Source organism: Phaethon aethereus (assembly GCF_964289735.1).
Source record: "Phaethon aethereus genome assembly, contig: HAP1_SCAFFOLD_220, whole genome shotgun sequence".
NCBI lineage: Eukaryota > Metazoa > Chordata > Aves > Phaethontiformes > Phaethontidae > Phaethon > Phaethon aethereus.
Genome location: NW_028114225.1, coordinates 85261 through 109873, shown reverse-complemented (window position 1 = coordinate 109873; position 24613 = coordinate 85261). Strand labels below are relative to the sequence as shown.

The following is a 24613-nucleotide window of genomic DNA, read 5'->3' as shown; positions in this document are numbered from 1 at the left end:
TCATGTAGATGGTACCTTTTTCTTGGCTAGTGGAGTTTAAATACACTTGCACAGAAATTAATCCTGCTGTGCTTAACAATGCAGTTGTGCCAAACAGCACAAAATACAGGTTGATGGAGCCCTGACTGCGTGTGTGACTTTGCACGGCTCGGTACAACTGCCTCAGATGTGCATTTGCTGAGCCCAACCTTTTACAAGCTTTGCCCTCAAGAGAGCTAAGCAAGCCCATCAAGAAGACATCGGGGTGGGGGATGGGGGGGGAAATCAGCAAATATGAACAGCACTTTAATTGACTAACTCCCTTCTTTGTCCTGCGCACAGAATATCAAATCTTCCCTGGTTCTTACTTAGTAAAAGAGCTGAATTTCACAGATTGAATTTCACTTCCGAGTTAAAGTTTTACATGTTTACAACAGAAGCACTTTTCCTTCCATAGTCACACTTGGCTGACCACCTGCCATGAGCTGTACACACAGGATTTGGGTAAGGAAGGTGTTCTTATGAAAGGCACAGCTACTGTTTAAAGCCTTCAAGATTAGATTTAGCCTTTAGATAATGCACACAGTCCAACTTCCTTCATTATAAAATCTTAATCGCTCACTGCTCTTACAGTGCTGCTAACAATTCTCAGCATGCCGTAACACACATTTCTACAAGGGAGCAGCGATCAAGATGGGGCTTCAGAATATGCTACTGCACTGATACAACAATATCAAGCATTCAGTGATTGCAAAAGTGCACACGTACCTGAGAAGCAAATGGGATGGGAAAGAAATTTCTCAGTGGAAAATACAAAAGCAACCTCTTGCATCCACCCATAACAGAAACGGAGGCCAAAACACTACACCTATTTGCACTTTTATTTCTTTTTCTCTAGAAAGCAGATCTCTCTGTTTTGGGGAAAATGTTTTAGGAAATGCCCAGCCACACCTTGACCGTCAAGGAAGACAAGCCAGTTTCCACTTTCACTTGAGATGCAGCAGCTCCACATCCTCGTGCCGTGTTCAGGCCAGTGAAAATGAAGACTGTGTATCGTTAGACTTTCAGACTGCTCTTTAAAGCTCCCTTTTAAATTCTTTCAGAAAGAACAGGAAGCTTCACATGCAGAAGCTGAGACACAAAAGAAACCTGGAAACAGACTTAAAGGATATCTAAACCTGGAGTGAACATTGTCGGCGGCAGCAAAGCCAGCTAGGTGCGCCACTGGTACATGGAGGAGGTATACACAATATTACAATTTACATTATCAAGAGAGACTACAGCTTGCCTGTGCTACTACATAACCCTCACCGACGACTAGAAACTGAAGTGAGAAGGACATATACGTAGTTTACAGTGAAAGCTGCCCCCAACTCAAAGGCATTAACCTTCTTCTACACTTCAGTGTCCTACCAAGCCAGCAACTTACCTGAAACAGCGATACCTCATAGTAAGTATAAAAAAAGCTCATGAACACATGCACAGATATCACTTGAAAGTTATTTCAAGGTCAATGCAATGCAGAAGGAATCTCTCTCTGTTTCAAGAGCAATCAATCTTTACAGGGCAACCTTAACTAGTTGTGGATGAAATACTGGATTCCTTTCATCCTATTATGACCCCTGTGTAAGGAAGGAAGAATCAATTGAGCCACATGCGTGTCTCCTTAAAACGTTTGTTTTCTTGCCTGCTTCCAGGGCAGTACAGGTAGACTCATCCAGGAAGCGTGGCACAAATTCATTTTCAGCACTATTCCTTGTAAAAAAGCAAGCAGGGTTTTACCAAAATGACGACTGCTTTCTCCTCGGGTAAGTATTATCAAGCCTCTCCAGCACTATCAAATACCCCCCAAAACCCAAAGGAGATCGGTTGCCTCCTATGCTGATGTGCCCATTCGTAACAGAATATACTCACCATTTTTTGAAGTTCGTTGTCGGGTTCCTCTTTCAGTTACTAAAGAAAGGAAAGTTACTAGTCAGCACAGAGTACAGTAACCTAGCATAAGGGTTATTCATAGATGTTGCTACAATAGAAGACTGACCTATTAAAATAAATGCTGCAATGGTTGCGCTGTATTTACAAGTATAAAAACTACCCCGTTGCCCAACCCCCCCCCCTTTTTTGTACTGAATGATTCCTGAGAGATTACCCAGATGAACTGTTCTTACAGTTGTGAACCGTGCCATCTGTAGACAAATATCATCAATACTGGTTGCTTGGGGGGATTTTTTTTAAAGCAGAAAATTGGAGTATTTCAAAGCATTTAAATATTTTACACCATTGTTTCCATACATGCAGTTTCTCCTTAATAATGTCATAATCCTGATTCTTTAAAGTAAAATACATTTATCATTACATTTCCATAACTGTTCTCCTCTGAAGTATTATTTATTGCATTGGGATTTCAAGTGGAAAAAAATCTCCAAGTCATTGGACTTGCATCAGAGAAGGCACAAAAAATGCAAAGTATCTCTTTGAATTCTTTAAGAGCAGACAAAAGATAAACAGTGCACGCCCCTGTGTTTTTCAACAAATCTGTTTACTGGAATATAAAAGACTAGAAAATGTTAGAATAGAAACTCAGATTCCGTTTTAATTCTATTCCCTCTATGCCTCAAGAGAACATACATGCAAAAATTTGTTCTCTCAGTAAGAAAATGACTGGTCAAAAAAATTTAAAATAAAATAAAAAAGACGACAGTCATGCTTGCAATGTTTATTTTAAAGCATCACAAGACTTTAAAGCTGTATGTTACCTGAGGATTTCCTATCAAAAGAAAAATAAGAATAAAAAGTAAGTATGAAATCTTAAGATTTCTGTACATCTGTACAGCTCTGCGTACACTTTTTTCGATGGGGATGGAAGAAAACCTATAGAAATAATTTACTGCAGCAGCTATTTGAAATGTGGATAAATACTTCAGTAACACCTAAATATATTCCCTGTTTTCGTTGTAATACTCCAGCTCTGAATGGAGGAAGTAGAATACAGACGTCAGGTAATATCACACTATTCCATGTTTCATTTTCAACAAAAGCTATGAAACTCATGAAAATAGCCACTCGCCACACAGCATTTCTGTCAATTCACAAGACACAAGGCATCCAAACTGTGTCAATTGTGTCTGACCCAGCCCATCTCCCTGCAGCTGAAAAACATTTGAAAAAGCGAGTGCAGGTTTGCAGCGGCCAAGCAACCTTCCTTACAACAGACAAGGGCAAAACCTCATGCCTGAGAAGAGCAAGGGTGCAGGGCAACACAGAGTAAGCTGCAAATGCAGCGTTATTCACGTACAGTACATGAAAGCACTTTATTCCAAAATTTTGGTATCTATTACTGGGTTTGGCGGTTCCTCCCCCACTTTGAGCTATACTGAAGAACTTGGCTTACCTGGAGGTACACTGTGCCTGTATTCTGGCTTGTGCTGTGGATTCTTCCTGCGAAAAAGAAAACAGTAAAAGCTTGATTCGCCATCTTGTTCCACACTTAACAAGCCCCAGAGCTCTTTGGTGTTTTATGGATAATTTTAGTTTCTTTTTAAAAGAAAATTCTGTGACGAGTGCTTTACTGCAGTGTCTCAGCGTATAGAAAGGAGGGTAGAAAAAAAAAATCAGGTTACATAAGAGTACCTCTTGTTTCAGCATCAAATAAAAAAAGAAAAAGATGGTTGATCAAAACCAAGAGATGAGATAGTTTCCAAAGTTGTAGCATGAGACGCATTTATCCAGCATATAACAAGAATTGATCCAAGTATTTACTCTCACTAAAAATGAAACCAGAACATAACTTCTGGTGCATAAAGTACAATGCGTGCACAGTGCATCCCAGGTCTTGGGCATCCAGGCGTAGCTTCCACATTCTGCAACGTAGGGCTACAAATTAAATAGTTTGGTAAAATCAAAGAATTTGGAAAGAACTGCTTGTCTCTAAGGATCACGGGGAGAGGCCACAGAAGGATTCTTCAGCAAGATTACTCACTTCTGCCGTATGCTGCTGCAATCCATCAAACTCAGTTTACAAGTTTGTATGTCTTCCATAAAAAAATAGCATCAAAAGAAAATTTAAAGTCAACACACTCTTGGATCAATACAATAAAATCAATACAACAATAAATGTTCCCCTCATTCAGGCTGTGATCCAGGCCATTAACACACAGATTTATCCCCTCCCAAACAGTTATCCAATGCTGCTCTATTGTTTTAACTTGGTCCAACTTACGTTGTGCTAATCTGTCATGTTAGCATATCAGAGGCTTTTCGCAGGGCTGCATGTTAAAATAGTTCCAACTCCATTTATTTTTCTGAAGAAAAGTTTTAAAAATTCTAACTTTGGCAGAAAACCTGTTCAGTTGTCCTAATTTTTGCTTCTGAAAATAAGCAACAATTAAAGCCCACTATTTAAGAATGACATACCATGTGACATTACTTGAAACTGGAGATTCATTTCTGCAACAGCAGAATTTCCTGTATATTTTACAAGATACCCTTGCTGTGAAGGCTGCCTTGTAAAATCAGTTGTTTATTTATGTTTTCTTATTCTTCAAAGAACAGAGTAACAGTTAGTCTGCATCAGAAAAATCTTATTTTTATGTCAAATAACTTGTGACAAATTTACACACTTCAAGTTGATTTACAGTTCCATAGTTACTGCCCAAGTACATTACGTGTGCATTAGAAGTGATAGTTATCTGAATGAAAAAGGAAGTACAGCTTCCTATTAAATACACTGTACTGAAACAAAAAGAATTGCCTATTTCAGTGTTCTACGACTATTGTCAGCATCAGGCCATTTGATCCTGACTCAAGGCGTAGCCTCTAGACCATTCAATTGTGCTCCCTTCAAGTAGGAGCCAACAGATAAAGACAATTAAAAAAAAACCCAAAACACAAAAACCCTTCAAATTACATTTGTTGCTTTGTTGAAAGAATTATCATTGCTTCATGGGTGTGTCCTTTCCTCTAACTCCAAAGAATGAAACACAGACTAAGAAATGATCAACTAATACAGCAGAGAGGTTGTCTCATCTGGAAGAAGAGACAGTGTTGGATAAAGTATCCACTGTACTCCTGAAAAGTACACTGGCAATTTCGTGACCAGGATAAACCCGGATTTCTCATCCCAAGATGAGAAATTTCTCTCATAGATGTTTCTCAGAAAAGAAAATTTTTATGCATTAGCTAAATATAACATGGCTTTTTCTTAAAAGCTGCCCTCATTTTGTTGCAGTCCATAGAGAACACGCTCTTCAGGATCACCACACTTTCTTGGAGAGAGGGGAGAAAATGTTTCTGCTCAGGCACAATCTTTAATACAGCAGCTGTTAAGTTTCCGTATGCCCACACAGAAGTGCTATTGCCTCAAAGTACATCCTTTGTCTGTTGTGTCCGTTACAAAGCGGTCATTAAACTCTGCTAAATAAAAGTGTAAAACCCAGACATTGAGAAACAAAATGGAATAAAACAATTTTTTGAAGAAAAACAACAGTTTTTAAAAAGAAGCTGTACCAGTCAGCCATAAACTGGACTTTATTGCTGTTACTTAAATTATGCTTTTTAACAAATCAAATACTGATTAAAATAGAGTTTTTGTACAAAATCTCAACAAATACTTTCTCTAAATTTAAACTAAGAGTTACATAACGGGAACGACATGTAATAATAAATTTTTGTGTATGTGTGTACGTGTGTGTATACACATACATAAACATAAACATAAACATATACATATACACATGTATAAAAGAAGAACAGTTTACTGCATGTTGACAAGTGAAAAGGCGTTGATTTCTAGGTCATTGAATAGGTTCCAAAAGTCAAGTTTCCATGTTTGCCAGCTGAAACCACTAACAAATATTTTGCACAGACTCTAGTGCTTTAGTGGTAGTGTCAGCGAAATCGGGAATAAACCTCGTAACACCAATGAAGTGTTAAAAGGCAGGCATTCTTTATTCACGGCGCCGGGAACACGGGGGATAGCTCCTCCTAAACCGTGTTCGCTCGATCAGTTCAAAAATCAAACATTTATAGGCAAGATTAATACATATTCATCAAGTGTCCATACAATGATTGGTTAAATATCCCTCGCCTCACATGTAAATGACCACGCATGCTCACTATGATTTCTTGAGATTTTACTTCCTTAATCTTTTGAGTCGGAGGGTTTCTTGAGTGGGTGGTCTCTGAGTCGGTGGTCGCAACCTCCCCCTGCCGGAATTACCTTTCCTACAAAGTTCACTTAGGCTTGGCAACGCTCAATAGGCCTTCACGGGCTGTCGGTCCAATATGCAATCATTCACCCCACAGTCCTTTGTTTTAAGACAAGACTATAGAATGAATAATTGCTTATCCACCGGACCACAGAACTGACCAAGGTGTTCCTTCTTTCTAGCTACTTGTTATTAGAACAAAACATAATACCATGATCACAATGTTGCACTTAACTCCTTGATAATTAAATCAAGATGGGAAGGGTTCGGTGGGTTCTCGAGCAGCATTGCTGGTGCATAATGTTCTTATACTTACAACTTGCTACAAATTCACAAATCTATTTTCTAACCCTATTTTAGTTTAATTCCCTACCACCTTGATTACAGTAGCAGTCTGCCCACAGTAAATTTCAGAAGGCTGCAGTCAAGATTTAACATCTAGAATTACTCATTATCCTAATGTCATTTTGCAATTCCGTGGGAGAACATTCTTAACCTGTAAAAGAAGAAAAGCCATTTTGTACAGTGCTTCTTACCTCTAGCACGCCGTTCCATACGGACATTCGGGCCGATCATCATTGTTGTCCTGATGTGCCGAAAACAGACTCCACAATCTGCAAGACTGTAAAGGAGGTATGTTTATTCAGCGCTGGGCAGCACGGGGGGGTAGTCCCACCAAAAACCCTGCACACCCCAACGCGGCACTTACTTCAAATATATACAGCAAAGTGTTGCATACACATAAAGTTTCGCAATATGCCTATACATATGCATGATCTGTCCCCGCTTCGTACAGACATGAGTTCCAAGATGTTATTTCCATGAACTCCTCCCATCTGCGCTTGCGCAGTGCCTTCTGGTGGTGGTCGCTGACGGTCGTGAGGATGAAGGCCGGTGGCTCCTCTTCGTCACCACTAGTAACCCCTTGTTCTTACGCAGACTCAATTGCTCTTTGGTTTTCGTCCAAACCACAAGGTCAGTTTCAGCCGGTTCTTGAGGCACTCTCCTGGTTCTTATCAGGGACCGTCCTTGTGAGGAGCCACAAGTCTTCTCACTCCTGTCGGTTTATCAGGAACTGTCTTTGTAAGGAACTACAGATCTCTTGTTCCAGTTACTTTACGCAATAGCTAACAAGATTTCAAACTTTATCTACTAATTAACTGCTAAGATTCCCTTAACCCCTTCTCTCAGTCCTGAGTTACTATCTCCGTTTCATGATAGTCATCATCGTTAGGGTGACTGAACTGCTGAAAGTGAATGGGATTCTTCCTGCAAAAGATAAATCTATATTGAGAACTGACTGTTCCATTTAAACATGGGAAGGGGAGATACGAAAGGTGTTACTGAATCAGTGACAACTCATTTTTCTGTGACTACACAAAGAGGAGCTTTTCATGTTTAACTTTATGCAGAATGTAAGACCTACTTTCAGGATAACAGAAGAAAAGTTTTACCTCGGCACATACCGCAAAAGAGGTTAAACCAGGAATTTTCTTATTTGCCATCAGCTTTAAGAGCCAGACCTCCAACACGTACACAAGCTACTGATGCAGTCACGTAGCATGTGGCCAACTTGCTCTGTTATGACTCCCTCTGGAGCTACTGAAGTGCTACAGAAACCACTACCAAAGTCTTAGCTCGACTTGAAGGCCAGTGCATTGCAGCCAAACAACTGCAGTGTTAAAGACTTCCTACGCCCTCGGGTGGTCACCTATTAGCTTCAGGCAGTACGTCTCAATTATTATTTCTGTTCTGTATGCAAGTTACTGCCCACTTGAATACTTCGAACGCCAGCATATTATTCCAGGTGGAGCAGTCTACTGGACGTTACATTGATTAGCTGTCAAGTTTGCCTTGGCTACCATGACATTTTATTTGAAATATCAAATCACAATGACGACATGAAGTTGTACCATAAGACGTAACAACTCTGTACGTAGTTGAGTCCAACCAATGTTAGTGAGGAGAGCACGTTGCTAGCATCCACACCTTTTTGCGCTACAACACTTACACAGCTGAACCCAAGCTGAGCAAGTAGCAAACAGAAATATATGCATCACTGAAAGAACATTTCTGCTACTTCTAAGGGTATTCCTTTGTGTTTGCATACACACCATACAAGACAAGGCAGCTATAAACAACATAATTTAGAGAAGAGTTTGCTTTATAAAACTTCTGTAAGTGATGTTAAAAAGAACACAGAACAACATGTTATGACTTCAGGAGGAATTCATGTGACAGATCAACACATGTGACAAAAAAATATGTCAAAGTGATTATACCAGCACCAAAAGCAAATCTACTTCTTCCCTATGATTTCTTTCAGGGATCCTTTTTTTTCAAGCGTAATATTTAAAAGCAAGAAATGCGGCATATTTTAATAAATGATTTTCCCAAAGACATCCACAAAATACTTCAGTGATTTACCACCCTAATTCCCAGAGTACAAATCTTCAATGTATTTGCGCAAATTATAAGGGTGAACTGCTTGCCTCAAGCAAGAGAAATGACAACTTTAAACTACAGAGTAATTACTGGTTTCATTTACACTTGTTACAGCTGCATTTAGAAACACAATGCCGGAAACATGTATGTAGCTAGCCAGACACTCAACAGCTTCCTCCTCCATCACAGACACTCTCTCCTTTAAATTCACAGCTCCCTCTTACGACCTTTACAGGGAACAGTCAATACTAATGTCAGCATTTCAACTGCCATCAAAAGAAAAAAAAGCTTGTTACAGCTTTTGCAAAACGATTACTTAAGTGTCATGATCTCTACTAGCCATTCAGGCCTCCCTTTAGGCATTTGAAAAAGATTAGGTATTTAGTATGAATACCTTAAACCTCCATTTGTCTGGTATCTTTCATTCAGGAAACTCCAACAAGCAAGCTACAGATAAACTCTCCAATAAGCAACTTATCACTGATCCAGTGTCCCTTGAATCTACCTATGTAGGTGACAGACTTCTTGTCCTGGTCTTTTCCATTAATTTCTGCAAACTGTAGGGTAAGTAAATCCTGTTTCACTGGAAATCATTGCGAGGTTGCATTTACCAGTCTTTTATTCTATGACAAGTTCCCAGGAAACATCACTTCTTACATCAAATTCAGACTGTCTGCCGAGTCCTTTTCCCATTTAAAAATAAATTAAATAAAGTCATTTTAGAGGCTACTTGCTTTGTTTTCTAAATGCATAGCGCTAACTTCCTAGCAATCTTAGCAAGAATTTTCAGTCACTTGAAACACAGTTCATCTTCTTAAAGGGATACAGAAGCAACTAACGTTCTGTGAAATAATTTTAATGTTTATTCCTACAATAAGATACATGTAGCATCATAGTCACCAAGGCAAGAAAGCCTAATAGCTGTTGATTAGCCAACCTATTGCATTTTAGGAGCTACCCATTTCCTTTCAAAAATCTACTTTGAAACCTACTTGGACAACACCAAACAGCCCTTATTGGAGGAAGGAAAAAAAGAAAGTAGCGTGGAAGGAAGGAGAAAGAGAAACGAAAGGGTCTTTATGTATGCTCCCTATGGCTAGCCTTCAGGATGCTTTGTGCCGGTGGACGATGCTCCTGAAATTATATATTACCTGTGAAGCACCTTAAACACATCCGTCCTGGTTTCAGCCAGGGTAGAGTTAATTTTCTTCACAGAAGCTGGTGTGAGTCTATGTTTTGGATTTGGGATGAGAAAATGTTGATAACATGCTGATATTTTGAGTTGTTGCTAAGTAGTCAAGGACAGTCCAGCTTCTCGTGCTGGCCTGCCCCCAGAGAAGGCTGGGGGTGCACGGGAAGCTGGGAGGGGACACAGCCAGGACAGCTGACCCAGGCTGGCCAAAGAGATATTCCATACCATATGACATCATGCTCAGTATATAAAGCTGGGACGAAGAAGGAGGAAGGGGTGGAGGGACGTTCAGAGTTATGGCACCTGTCTTCCCAAGAAACCATTACGCCTGATGGAGCCCTGCTTCCCTGGAGATGGCTGAACACCTGCCTGCCCGTGGGGAGTGGTGAATATTACCCGTGAAGCACATTAAACACATCCTACTTCAGGTGCTCGTATTTTACCTTACCGTTACCTGGGTAATTTGTACTTACTCCACTTCTGTGTGTTTTGAAACGATATCCAGCAAAATAAAGAGCAGCAGAGAAGTGCACAGCTTATATTAAGCAAACATGTTCCCTTCTTGCAAAAATCTGAAGCTTCTTCCTTTCATTAAGGGTTTCGTTTGTTTAGGGGGCTGGGGGTTAGGTTTTTGGGTTTTTTTAGACACAAGAGATTTGAGGTGTAAGAGCACAACATCTGTAATGCCATGAGTTGCAGTCCACAGTTGATTAAATAGTTTCACAACAAAACCTCACTGCACAGGAATATGTGATTCATTTGATCAAAACACAATCATTAAGCTTTACTCACACAAAAATTAACCAATTAAAAGCTTATTTTAAGAATAAAGTTTTATAGAAGATTTGCTTTCTCATAATCATACTCACACAGTCGCTGCAGCTTTTGCTTTCACAGAAACTCTGAATTTGTATACTCACACTTCATGAAGCAGGAAACTACGCAAATAAAAATTACGCAAATTAAAGTGATAAAGTTCTTCAGAATCAATGCAGTCATCTCAAGCAGAAGTTGAGTATTGCTCAGTGAAATATTTAAGACAGTTTTTTGTCTGTGCAGCTACCAAATGCAACTTAAAAGCTTTTTCTACAGCAAGTTTAACTGATTAGGTCAAAACCCCTGGCTCTTCACAACCACACACAGAAGACCCCTGCCATTTCAAGGGCTTATTTTCCCAGCCACTAAAGACATTGGCAGCGAAGATGTAATGAATGCCCAGCAGCCCTTACAACGCCACAGAATTCAAGACTGAAGTTATGCCACAAATGCGCCTGAGATGTTCATAAGTTCTAAACTGTAAGTCTTATTAGAAGACAGGACTCAAAAAAAGACAGATGCAGGTCTTCAGCTGCCAGATTTACAAGCTTAAGGTGAAAGGAACAATACTTTCATAAACAAAGAGCAAAGTATTTAAAAGAATGCACATACAAATCCAAAGACTGGTTGAGTGTGCCCTGCTTTGACAGCTACGGGAAAGATTGACACACACCCAGTCAGCAGAGCACTCTATCTCAGGCTAGCAAAAGGACAGAATTGTGGACAAAAGAAATGTGCGTTCCAGTTTTAGAGATGAGAGTTCAGGTCTACCACACCCCTTCTACACAGCCCTTGAGAAGAGGGGTTGGGTTTGGATTACTTTTAATTCCCTATTCTTCTAACTTTGGAAAAAACAATAGCTGACAAGAAAACAAACACAAGACGGTATTCAAAGAGTAAGTTCCTGGACAACAAACATGCTCAGACATAACATAGAGCACTTCGCCTCCTAGTGGTAATAGCAGTTTCTTTCAGCTTCTTGAAGCTTTGGACTACCTCAGAAAGAGAATCTGACACTGACGGACGATAACAAGAAGAATCCCTGGAGTGAGAGGCGTGCATCAAGCTTGATTCTTTCAAAAACAGTGTTTTCAAATGCCTAAATGAAGAAACCGAACCATGGGCTACAAAATTATTTCCTAAATGTTTAAGATACACCTTAGAGAATCTAATAAAATCAACAGAACTAGTTTTCAATGTTTTACATTTGTGCTATTTTACTAGGCACCTACCAACGGTGCCTAAGTCATATCCAGAAGTCAAGTATCTCTTAATAGGAGCTTACAAAAATAAAAACTAGAACTCTGAAGAGCATTTAGTTATGGAATAAACGACATTTTATGAGTAAGAAACCTTACCCAGAAAAATTTTTAAGGAAATGTTACGGTTACCAAAGCAGTCCTCATTTAAGATGTTGATGCCTACGGCACATCTGGTTAGAAGACACCTTTCGTAAGGTTAAAGTAATGAAGGAGAGGGAAACCAACTACACCCATTGTACTCAAAAGAGCACTCAAAGCAGCTCCTCTTCCTCGGCAACTCTAAAAACTAGTTTTTGCTCAAGGAAAACGCTACACAATGAAAAACTGAAGACACTATCAATGTGTTCCTTCAAAGCACCCATTCACATCTCACTTACGTACACGTCCTGTTAAAGATATGGGTAACTGCAATGACTTGCTTTAATCTAACATAGCTATCCCATTGATGCAGAAAGACTACTTAATGGGCTTGTATTAAAAGCAAATACTAAGACAGACTGAGAAGCATATTTCTTTTGCTGTAAACAAGCAGGCTTAGTCTCACAACGTTTCCAGCAGACCAAAGCTGATGTTTTTGATGCTTCATATTTACAAACTTCTCCAACAGAAGACTTTGTTATGTGTTATTTCAGAGCATTCTTTTTTCTTACAAAGCAATGCTGTCCAAAAGCTTTAGAATAAAGACCCAAGAACAAACGTACACATACAGACTCCTATTCCGTATTACCTGTAACTAAAATATGCCTTCCTAAACATTAGGAATGCTTCAGCATATTAGAGCATTAAATCAGCTTAACCCCCATACAGGGGAAAGCTTGTCTTAGCAAAATTAAAAGTAGCCGGAGCAAACTCGAGGCTGCATTTGTACTACTGGATCAGCTTAACTGCCTAATAAAACATGTTTTTATCATATTCATTATGGGCAAAATTTGAGATGTGTGGGAAAAAAAGCTAGAGGAAAGCTGCAAATCTGATGTGCTCATTAACGTAACAGCTTTAAACTTTTGATTTACAGATTGAACAGGACTCAAAAAAAGACAGATGCATTTACTCATGCTTGCTTGTCTTCTAAACCACCTCACTGTTTTTCCTATTGTCCAAGCCCCTTGGGGGGAAAAAAAAACCATTCAAAATCACAGGACCCCTTGTTTCCTGGCTTAGCCTTGCCTTTTGTGCTTACAGTGCGCACAGATTTATCTAGAGCTCAGAGCCTTCTCCTAAATGCAGTCCTCAGGTCATTGGTCATTTGCTAGCCTCAAGACCACTTCTAGATTTGTATCTTCCCTTTGTTACATCAACATATGGCACTCCAGACCTCTTCTGGGCAGAAAGAACTAGCAGGAGGCGAGGCATTCAGCACTGGCATTTTGGAACTTCGCTGGAAGGTTTGTTTTGCACACAACATTTATATGACACATCTTTCACCGTGAAGTGAGAAGATGTAAGGGGCGGGGGGGGAGGGGGAATTGTTCTTCACTTGAAGTAGTACCAAAGACGCTGACCAGGTGTCGTGGTTTAGCCCCAGCCGGCAACTAAGCACCATGCAGCCGCTCACTCACTCCCCCTCCCACAGTGGGACGGGGGAGAGAATTAGGAAAAAAACCTCCTGGGTTGAGATAAACACGGTTTAATAGGACAGAAAGAAAGAAGGGAACAATAATGATAATACCAACAAAGGAATGTACAAGAACAAGTGAGGCCCAATACAGAAATTGCTCACCACCCCGTGATCGACAGCCCGTCCCCGAGCAGCGATTTCCGCCCCCCGGCCAACTCCAGTTTATGTACTGGGCATGACATCGGATGGTAGGGAATCTCTCTTTGGCCAGCCTGGGTCAGCTGTCCCGGCTGTGTCCCCTCCCAGCTCCCCGTGCACCCCCAGCCTGCTCGCTGGCAGGCCAGCACAAGAAGCTGGACTGTCCTTGACGGCTCAGCAACAACCCAAAACATCAGCACATTATCAACAGTTCCTCATCCCAAATCCAAAACACAGTCTCACACTAGCTTCTGTGAAGAAAACCAGCTCTATCCTGGCTGAAACCAGGACAGTATCCACCCCTTATTCCATACCATTTACGTCATGCCCAGGTCCTATACTTTTCAATACATTCCAATTATTCATTATTACTCTTCCTGTCTTTTAATATATACACACAGATATCACTCTCTTAGTCCATGGACCATCACTTTAAAATGTCTATGGAGTTCAGTCAGTCCATGACTCTGGGCTTCATCCATCATAGCAGTCTCTCAGGGCAGGGGAGATGGTATGTGGTGTTGGATTGTCATCTGGCACGGTCCATGTCCATGATCTGCAGGTCGAAGATGTCAGTCTCGAGGGATTTGTTGGGCGCAAGCTGCTGAAGCCAGTTCTGGTTTCATCACTGCTGCACGTTGCTTGGTTTCAGTGAAGCTCATTCTTCATCAGTCTGGGTGATTCTTACTATAATACCATTGATATGGTAGATAGCAGCCATAGTAGTAATGTCATACTGAACAATTAACATAATACAATTCAAATCATTGACTGTTTTCACCCAACATCAAGTCTCCTTGAGGTACACATCGGACTTCCCCATCCTTCCGCATTACCCACCAAGTGCACCCAGGTCCCTGGGCAAAGGCAATCCCACGAACGGGTTTGCCTTTTCCTAATGCAGGAGTAACCCAGACTGTCTTCCCCAGCATGTTTCTCACATGCACCACAGGGACTTTATCCCCTTCTACAGTACGTAGAAGTTTTGATTGGGCAGGGCCGGCTCTATTAGTAGATCCCCTAGTGTTGACTAACCAGGTGGCTTTGGCTAAATGTTTATCCCAATGTTTGAATGTCCCGTCACCCATTGCTCTCAGTGTAGTCTTTAACAGTCCGTTGTATCGTTCAATTTTTCCGGAAGCTGGTGCATGATAGGGGATATGATACACCCACTCAATGCCGTGCTCTTTGGCCCAGGTGTCTATGAGGTTGTTTCGGAAATGAGTCTCATTGTCTGACTCAATTCTTTCGGGGGTGCCATGTCGCCATAAGACTTGCTTTTCAAGGCCCAGGATAGTGTTCTGGGCGGTGGCATGGGGCACAGGGTATGTTTCCAGCCATCCGGTGGTTGCTTCCACCATGGTAAGCACATAGCGCTTGCCTTGGCGAGTTTGTGGAAGTGTGATATAGTCAATCTGCCAGGTCTCCCCATATTTATATTTCAACCATCGTCCTTCATACCAGAGGGGCTTTAACCGCTTGGCTTGTTTGATCGCAGCACACGTCTCACATTCATGGATAACCTGTGCAATAGCATCCATGGTCAGGTCCACCCCTCGATCCCGAGCCCATCTATATGTTGCATCTCTTCCCTGATGGCCTGAGGTGTCATGGGCCCACCGAGCTATAAATAATTCACCCTTATGTTGCCAGTCCAGATCCACCTGAGCCACTTCAATCTTAGCAGCCTGATCCACCTGATGGTTGTTTTGATGTTCTTCGGTGGCCCGACTCTTGGGTACGTGAGCATCTACGTGACGTACTTTTATGACGAGATTCTCTAGTCGGGCAGCAATATCTTGCCACAATTCAGCAGCCCAGATGGGCTTGCCTCTGCGTTGCCAGTTGCTCTGCTTCCATTGCTGCAGCCACCACCATAGAGCATTTGCCACCATCCATGAGTCAGTATAAAGATAGAGTATTGGCCATTTTATTCCTAAAAACTGGATCTCTTGTGCAGGTCCCTTGACTTTACTTTGTTTTATAGCAAAACCAGCTTTCAGAAGGACTTGAATTATTTTCTTCCCTTTCTCGAAAACTTCTTCTGCTGTGTTGCCCCATACGATGATGTCATCAATGTATTGCAGATGCTCTGGAGCTTCACCCTGTTCCAGTGCAGTTTGTATCAGCCCATGGCAAATGGTAGGGCTGTGTTTCCACCCCTGGGGAAGTCGATTCCAGGTGTATTGGACACCCCTCCAAGTGAAAGCAAACTGTGGCCTGCACTCTGCCGCCAAAGGGATCGAGAAAAACGCATTAGCAATATCAATGGTGGCGTACCACTTGGCTGCCTTCGACTCCAGTTCATATTGAAGTTCTAGCATGTCCAGCACAGCAGCGCTCAATGGCGGCATGACTTCATTCAGGCCATGATAGTCTACTGTCAGTCTCCACTCTCCATTAGACTTTCGCACTGGCCATATGGGGCTGTTAAAGGGTGAGCGAGTCTTGCTGATCACTCCTTGGCTCTCCAGCCGACGAATCAGCTCATGGATGGGGATCAGGGAGTCTCTGTTGGTGCGATATTGCCGCCGGTGCACTGTTGTGGTAGCGATCGGCACCTGTTGTTCTTTGACCCTGAGCAACCCCACCACAGAAGGGTCCTCTGAGAGACCAGGCAAGGTGGACAGCTGTTTAATTTCTTCCGTCTCCAAGGCAGCTATACCAAAAGCCCACCGGTACCCTTTTGGGTCCTTGAAATACCCTCTGCTGAGGTAGTCTATGCCCAGGATGCACGGAGCCTCCGGGCCAGTCACAATGGGGTGCTTCTGCCACTCATTCCCAGTTAGGCTCACTTCGGCCTCCAGCACAGTCAGCTGTTGGGATCCCCCTGTCACTCCGGAAATACAGATGGGTTCTGCCCCTATATGGCTTGATGGCATCAGGGTACATTGTGCACCGGTGTCCACTAAAGCCTTATATTCCTGTGGGTCTGATGTGCCAGGCCATCTAATCCACACAGTCCAATAAACTCGGTTGTCCCTCTCCTCCGCCTGGCTGGAGGCAGGGCCCCTCTAATCCTGCTCATAGTACTCGTTACCCACTTCTTGTAAATAGGAATCAGAAGTCCCTTCAAGAGGATCAGAGGTGAGATCAGCTCTTCTATTCTTTCTGGGAAGCTGCCCACTGGAAAGTGGAGCGACGATTTTCCTTGAGGAACCTGAACCCCCTTTTGTAATTGTTTTTCCTTGCAGCTCGCGTACTCGTGCCTCTAGGGTCGAGGTAGGTTTTCCATCCCACCTCCTCATGTCCTCTCCGTAGTCACGCAATTGAAACCACAGGGTGGCTCGCGGTGTGTATCCTCTGTATCTTCTCTCTTGAACAGAAGAGCGCTTACTCCTAATGGCTGAGACACTGGTCCGTATGGGTGGAGGGTAGGGCATATCCTCTTTGAATTGCCGGAACTCCTGGGACAGTTTCTCTATAGCAGAGACGCAGGCCCGTAGGGAGGAGGAGAGACTTTCTTTGTATTGCCGGAGTTGGCCAGCCAATTCATCCACCATTGGTCTCTCTCCGTCCTTCCAGGCCATTACTGCTAATGAGTTGGCATATGATGATGGTGCACTCCGTACAAACTTCCGCCACATAGGTTGCGTGCAATTGACTTCATCTGGATCTTTGGATGATTGTCCATTGTCCAAGTCACCATAAATCACTTCCAGCACCACTAGCTCCCTCAGGTACTGGATACCTTTCTCCATGGTGGTCCACTTGCCTGGGTGACGTAGAACATCTTCCTTGAAGGGATACCTTTCCTTCACACCCGACAGGAGTCGTCTCCAGAGGCTGAGGACTTGTGCACCTTTTCCAATTGCTTTGTCAATGCCCCCTTCCCTAGAAAGGGATCCCAGCTGCTTGGCTTCCCTACCCTCTAATTCCAGGCTACTGGCCCCATTATCCCAGCATCGGAGCAGCCAGGTGACAATGTGCTCACCTGGACGACGGCTGAAATCCTTTCGCATATCTCGCAATTCACTCAGGGATAGAGATCGCGTAGTTACCGTCTCTTTTATAAGTTCTTCCTCCTCCTCCTCTTCAAGTGATGACTCGCTCTCTTCCCTCTTCCGTGCTTGTGATGGCCCTGCTTCAGAGCACTCTGCCTCCTCACTCTCTTCCTCTGGCTCCTTCTTAGCAGAATCTTCCTCCTCCCTTACTAAACGAGCTGACTTCCGCTTCCAAGATTTCTTCTTTTGTACAGGGGCAACTGATACCGGGATGGGCTGGTTCTCTGGTTCAGCTGCAACAGTCTGAGTAGCTACAGTGCCCGCCGTGGGGGTTGGAGTAGTGACAGTGCCTGCCACAGGGGTTGGAGTAGTCACAGTGCCTGCCACATTGCCAGCAGACCCAGAGAGCCTCTCTCCCCTTTGCATAGTGTTAAATAGGGTTCGGTAGGCATGGGCCAGGCCCCAGCACATGGCAATGATTTGTGTCTCCTTGGAGCTGCCAGGCTGACAGCATACTTCTTCCAAATATTCTGCTAGTTTATCAGGATTCTGCACTTGTTCAGGAGTGAAGCTCCAAAACACCGGAGGTGCCCACCGCCCCAGGCATTTGCCCATGCTGTTCCACACGCCCTGCCATTCATAACTATCCAGCCTTGGGGCAGATCTCCGGGTGATACTCTTAAATTGCTTGCCAACCTTAGACAAAACCGAAACCATGTTCCCCAGAAGTAGCAATAGAGGTATTTTAACCAGCCAAGGGTGTTCAAAATACTGAAAAATTATTGTGATGAAGGAGGAAATGTTATGATAGAGGGTAGCAAAGGTACCATTCTGCATTTCCTCCATAAAAAACCTTTCAGAGGCAGAAGTATAATTGCTAATCATCTCCACAAGACTGTAGCCAAAATACAGTAACGGCTTTAGTACAGAGCTCAGATGATACCACATTAAGCTCAAGGTCAGTGCTCTAAAAACAAAATTCACAGGCGAGACATTACTAATCATTGCAGAGTACAGAAGCCCGCAGAAACCAACACCGATCCTTAACATGTACAGCAAAGACGAGAGCATGATGCAAATCAAATAAACTGATATTGTGACCTGCAACCGTTATTATCTCAAGCCTCGTGCCCCACGTTGGGCGCCAAAAAGGACTGTCGTGGTTTAGCCCCAGCCGGCAACTAAGCATCACGCAGCCGCTCGCTCACTCTCCCTCCCACAGTGGGACGGGGGAGAGAATTAGGAAAAACCTCGTGGGTTGAGATAAACACGGTTTAATAGGACAGAAAGAAAGAAGGGAACAATAATGATAATACCAACAAAGGAATGTACAAGAACAAGTGAGGCCCAATACAGAAATTGCTCACCACCCTGTGATCGACAGCCCGTCCCCGAGCAGCGATTTCCGCCCCCCGGCCAACTCCAGTTTATGTACTGGGCATGACGTCGGATGGTAGGGAATCTCTCTTTGACCAGCCTGGGTCAGCTGTCCCGGCTGTGTCCCCTCCCAGCTCCCCGTGCACCCCCAGCCTGCTCGCTGGCCGGCCAGCACAAGAAGCTGGACTGTCCTTGACGGCTCAGCAACAACCCAAAACATCAGCACATTATCAACAGTTCCTCATCCCAAATCCAAAACACAGTCTCACACTAGCTTCTGTGAAGAAAACCAGCTCTATCCTGGCTGAAACCAGGACAGGCAATATCTTGCCACAATTCAGCAGCCCAGATGGGCTTGCCTCTGCGTTGCCAGTTGCTCTGCTTCCATTGCTGTAGCCACCCCCATAGAGCATTTGCCACCATCCATGAGTCAGTATAAAGATAGAGTATTGGCCATTTTTCTCGTTCAGCAATATCTAAAGCCAGCTGGATGGCTTTCACCTCCGCAAACTGACTTGATTCGCCTTGTCCTTCAGCAGCTTCTGCGACTCGTCGTATAGGGCTCCATACAGCAGCTTTCCACCTTTGATGTTTGCCTACAATACGACAGGACCCATCAGTAAACAGGGCATACTGCCTTTCGTTCTCTGGCAGTTTATTATATGGTGGAGCCTCTTCAGCACGCGCCACCTCCTCTGCTGGTGATATTCCAAAATCTTTGCCTTCTGGCCAGTCCATGATCACTTCCAAGATTCCCGGGCCATTAAGGTTTCCTATTCGAGCCCGCTGTGTAATAAGCGCGACCCACTTACTCCACGTAGCATCAGTCGCATGTTGTGTAGAGGGGACCCTCTCTTTGGGCCGGGTCGGGTCCTGGGCCTGAAGCACAGGAGGAGCTGTGCTTCAGTACCAGCCACTTCTGAGGCAGCTCGAACTCCTTCATATGCTGCCAATATCTCCTTTTCAGTTGGAATATAGCGGGACTCAGATCCCCTATATCCTCCACTCCAAAACCCTAGAGGTCGGCCTCGAGTCTCTCCTGGTGCCTTCTGCCAGAGACTCCAGGTAGGGCCATTCTCCCCGGCTGCCGCGTAGAGCACATTTTTAACATCTTGTCCTGCACGGACTGGCCCGAGGGCTACGGCATGAACTATCTCCTGTTTGATTTGTTCAAAGGCTTGTCGTTGCTCAGGGCCCCATTTAAAATCGTTCTTCTTCTGGGTCACTTGATAAAGAGGGCTTACAATCAGACTGTAATTTGGAATATGCATTCTCCAGAAACCCACAACGCCCAAAAATGCTTGTGTTTCTTTTTTGCTAGTTGGTGGAGACATAGCTGTTATTTTGTTGATCACATCCGTTGGGATCTGTCGACATCCATCTTGCCATTTTATTCCTAAAAACTAGATCTCTTGTGCAGGTCCTTTGACCTTACTTTGTTTTATAGCAAAACCAGCTTTCAGAAGGATTTGAATTATTTTCTTCCCTTTCTCAAAAACTTCTTCCGCTGTGTTGCCCCATAGGATGGTGTCATCAATGTATTGCAGATGCTCTGGAGCTTCACCCTGTTCCAGTGCAGTTTGTATCAGCCCATGGCAAATGGTAGGGCTGTGTTTCCACCCCTGGGGAAGTCAATTCCAGGTGTATTGGACACCCCTCCAAGTGAAAGCAAACTGTGGCCTGCACTCTGCCACCAAAGGGATTGAGAAAAACGCGTTAGCAATATCAATGAGAGACTTTCTTCGTATTGCCAGAGTTGGCCAGCCAATTCATCCACCGTTGGTCTCTCTCCGTCTTTCCAGGCCATTACTACTAATGAGTTGGCATATGACGATGGTGCACTCCGTAGAAAGTTCCGCCACATAGGTCGCGTGCAATTGACTTCATATGAATCTTTGGATGATTGCCATTGTCCAAGTCACCACAAATGACTTCCAGCAGAGCTAGCTCCCTCAGGTACTGGATACCTTTCTCCATGGTGGTCCACTTGCCTGGGTGACATAGAACATCTTCCTTGAAGGGATACCTTTCCTTCACACCCGACAGGAGTCGTCTCCACAGGCTGAGGACTCGTGTACCTTTTCCCAATGCGAAAGGCTCCTCGGGGGCGATGCGACGAAAGGCTCCAAAAAGAGCCCGGCGCTGCGATGAAAGCCTCCTCGGGGGGGACGCGACGAAAGACTCCAGAAGGAGCCCGGCACTGCGACGAAAGCCTCCTCAGGGACGACAAGGCGAGAGGCTCCTGGGACGCGACGCGTCGAAAGGCTCTTCAGGCGTGACACGGAGAAAGGCTCCTCAGGCGCAAAGCGATGAAAGGCTCCGAAAAGCTCCAAAAGGAGGCGGGCGGCGCGGCCAAAGGCTCGGAAAGGAGGCGGGCAGCGCAACCAAAGGCTCCGAAAGTACGCGGTCGATGCAGCCAAAGGCTACGAAAGGAGGCGGGCGGCGTGGCAAAAGGCTCCAAAAGGAGGCGGGCGGCGCGGGAAAAGGCTCCAAAAGGAGGCGGGCAACGCGGCCAAAGGCTCCGAAAGGAGGCAGTCGACGTGGCCAAAGTCTACGAAAGGAGGCGGTCGACGGGGTAAAAGGCTCCGAAAGGAGGCAGTTGTTACAAATGATTTAGTCCCAAACAGGATTCCAATTCAAATTTACAATTTATTAAGCGAATAGAGGCAAGCAAACAGCGCTGGGTGCGCCGGGAGTCTCTGCTCCACCAAGACGCACGCGGTTCAGTTCCTGTTCCTGGTTTATATCTTGTCCGTTAATACATATTCATGAATAGGCGTGTCTTCTTCGGCGCATGCCCTCTTCTCCTTCTAGAATCGTTCTCGACTCTTCCTCAGCGTGATCCTGTTTGCTAATACATATTCATGAATAGGCGTGTCTTCTAATACATATTAATGAACAGCCGTGTCTTCTTCAGCGCATGCCCTCTTCTCCTGCTGGAGTCTTCTCGAATCTTCCTCGGCGTGCCCCCAGGATGACCCCAAACCTTATGCATGCACTTTCTTTACACAATACTATGCGGTCAGTGGTCAAACTGGTTTGAGCTGATATACCAGCAAAGTAGTTTCACTTTCTCCTGTAAAATACCCCTTTTTATGGTGCAGGAGAAATCCATGAAAGTACAGAAGATTACACTTCATCACACGAATCAGATAAACATATTTCACAATCCCCCATCTTTTTCTTTATAGTATTGATTCGTGTTTTCATTTCCAATTGAGTATAACCGAGTAGATTAATCTAGTAACAATCCCCCACATATCCTCAATACAACTATCCCCATTTTAGTAAGCCGATCACCACCCATAAAATCTCCCCAAAATCCTATTCCATTCCAAGTTTGTCTCTCAGGAGGCCATTCGTTCTCCCTAATTTATGGGTAACAGGAAAAAACTAGGTTTTATTGTTGATTACAGTTATGCGCTGTACAATTAGAAAAGGTCCTCACTTTTTCCATTTTTCTGGGGTAAACCCCAGCTGGACTTGTTCCAATATTGACTACAGTTATTTGCCGTAGTCAGAGTCCAAGGAACTCACCCCCAAGTAGAACTAGAAGAGGTCCGGTCAGGGCCATAGTGATCGGCGGTCACAGCCCGAAGGGGTTGCAGCCCTTGGCAGACCCTTTTTAAGCCGCAACACCAGTTCCCCTCCGGTCTTGCCCTCTTCTTTCCTTTAAGGGGGTGCTTTCTTAGTACCCAAATTAATTGAGCACTGCTTGTGAAGGCCAGAGCTTTGCTAGATCAGTGGTTTGTCCAGACCTGAGCAGTTGCCCGAGCCTGGCAATCCTCTTTATTTGCAAGGCTTTATGGCTACAGAAAACTGCCAGTTAGCGTGCAACACTAATCTTACAAATACACACCACCACCTACACAAAGGACAAATTCTAGTTCCAGCTCCTTTTTCCTGTTCTTCTTTTGCCAACAACTCCTTCCGATTATACTCGTTTGGAGTACCCATTGTTGTTTCCTATTACCCTTTCCCATTGTTTTCCAAACTTGGGGATTACTTACATTCCTCTCCATAGCTTCCCATGGCCATCGTTCACCTTGATTTGTTCCACCACAAACGTAACAATTAGTTATATTCAATGACTTTACAAATAGATTTTCAGCAACTGTGGGAATTTCATGTTTCACTCCTGTTTTATTACAGGAGTAGCCGCAATAAAATTCCCACAGCGATTTAGTCAGATGTGACCTTCCACTCCTTCACTGGACCTTTCACTCGCGACACATGTGTCCATCCTTTTTCAGCAGTTCTCACAGCTGTTTCTGTAGTTAATAAAACAAGGAAAGGTCCTTCCCAGAGGGGAGATAAGTTTCCTTCTTTCCATGTTTTTATCAGAATTTTATCTCCTGGTTCTAACTGATGAATTGCAAATCCTAAAGGTGGTGTTTGGGCCACCATCCCAATCTCTCTTAATTCTTTTAATCTTTTTCCAATGGTAATTATATATTGTTGGATACTATGATCCTCAATTACATTGTTCCCCAGAGGCATTCCTTGAAAATAAGGCATGCCATAGAACATTTCATATGGCGATAATCCAGTCTCACTGTATGGTTTCGTTCTTATGTTTAGGAGTGCCAATGGTAAACATTTCGTCCAGGGCATTTGCGTCTCAATCATTAATTTAGCCAATTGTTGTTTTATTGTTTGATTCATTCTTTCTACCTTCCCCGAGCTTTGTGGGTGCCACGGAGTGTGGTATTCCCACTGTATACCTAATGATTGACATAATAGTTTTATTATTTTAGAAGTAAAATGTGTGCCCTGGTCAGAATCAATGTACTGGATTATCCCATATCTAGGTATCAAATGTTCCAATAAAATTTTTACCACCATCTGTGCCGTAGCTCATGCTACAGGGTACACTTCTACCCACTGTGTTAAACGATCTACTATTACCAATAAATATTTTATCCTCCCTACCTTAGGCAATTCAGTGAAATCGACTTGTACTTTCTCAAAAGGTCTGTAAGCTGTTTTTCTCCCTCCCGTGGCTGTTTGTCGAAACACTGTCTTATTTACCTTTTGACAGGTTAAGCAACCTTGTGTAATTTGCTTTGCTATTTCAACAATTCCAATACCACCAAATTGTTTAAGAAAATGATCACTTAACGCTTTTGTACCCCAATGTGTTTGCGCATGCAAACGTTCTAATATTCGCCTGGTGTCCTTGTTCTAATTTAGCTCCTATTTTCTCCAATTTTGTTTGTTCTTCTGGCGTAAACTTCTTCTCTCTTTCCTCTCGTTCTTCTTTGCTGGTGTCCTCCTTTGTTTGTATTACATTAATTTTGGCAACTTTAGTCCTCAAGGCTGCTTCCTGGGCCTCTTTATCTGCTAAGTTATTTCCTTTAGTTCGGTAATCTAATCCCTTTTGGTGTCCCCTCACATGTACCACTGCTATCTCCTTTGGTTCTCTTAACGCCTTCAAAATCTTTACTATTAATTCTTGATGTATTAAATTCCTCCCTTGAGTATTAATCAAACCTCTTTCTTCCCAAATTTTTCCAAAAGTGTGGACCACCCCATATGCGTATTTAGAATCTGTAAATATAGTCCCACTTCTTCCTTTTAATAATTCCAGGGCCCTACATAGGGCATACAGCTCACAAGCCTGAGCTGACCATGAT

At 43.5% G+C, this 24613-nt stretch overlaps 1 protein-coding gene across 1 annotated transcript in view; it reads right to left on the bottom strand.

The window, feature by feature from the left end:
* LOC309416168 (aprataxin and PNK-like factor) overlaps window positions 1–24613 on the bottom strand; it is a gene marked incomplete at both ends in the record, with an annotated part of 51857 nt that overhangs the window by 3009 nt on the left and 24235 nt on the right. Inside the window, 5 exon segments of the mRNA XM_082015743.1 lie at window positions 1894–1932; window positions 3371–3417; window positions 6722–6723; window positions 6727–6771; window positions 7388–7454. Of these exon segments, the coding sequence (XP_081871869.1) occupies window positions 1894–1932; window positions 3371–3417; window positions 6722–6723; window positions 6727–6771; window positions 7388–7454 (200 nt within the window).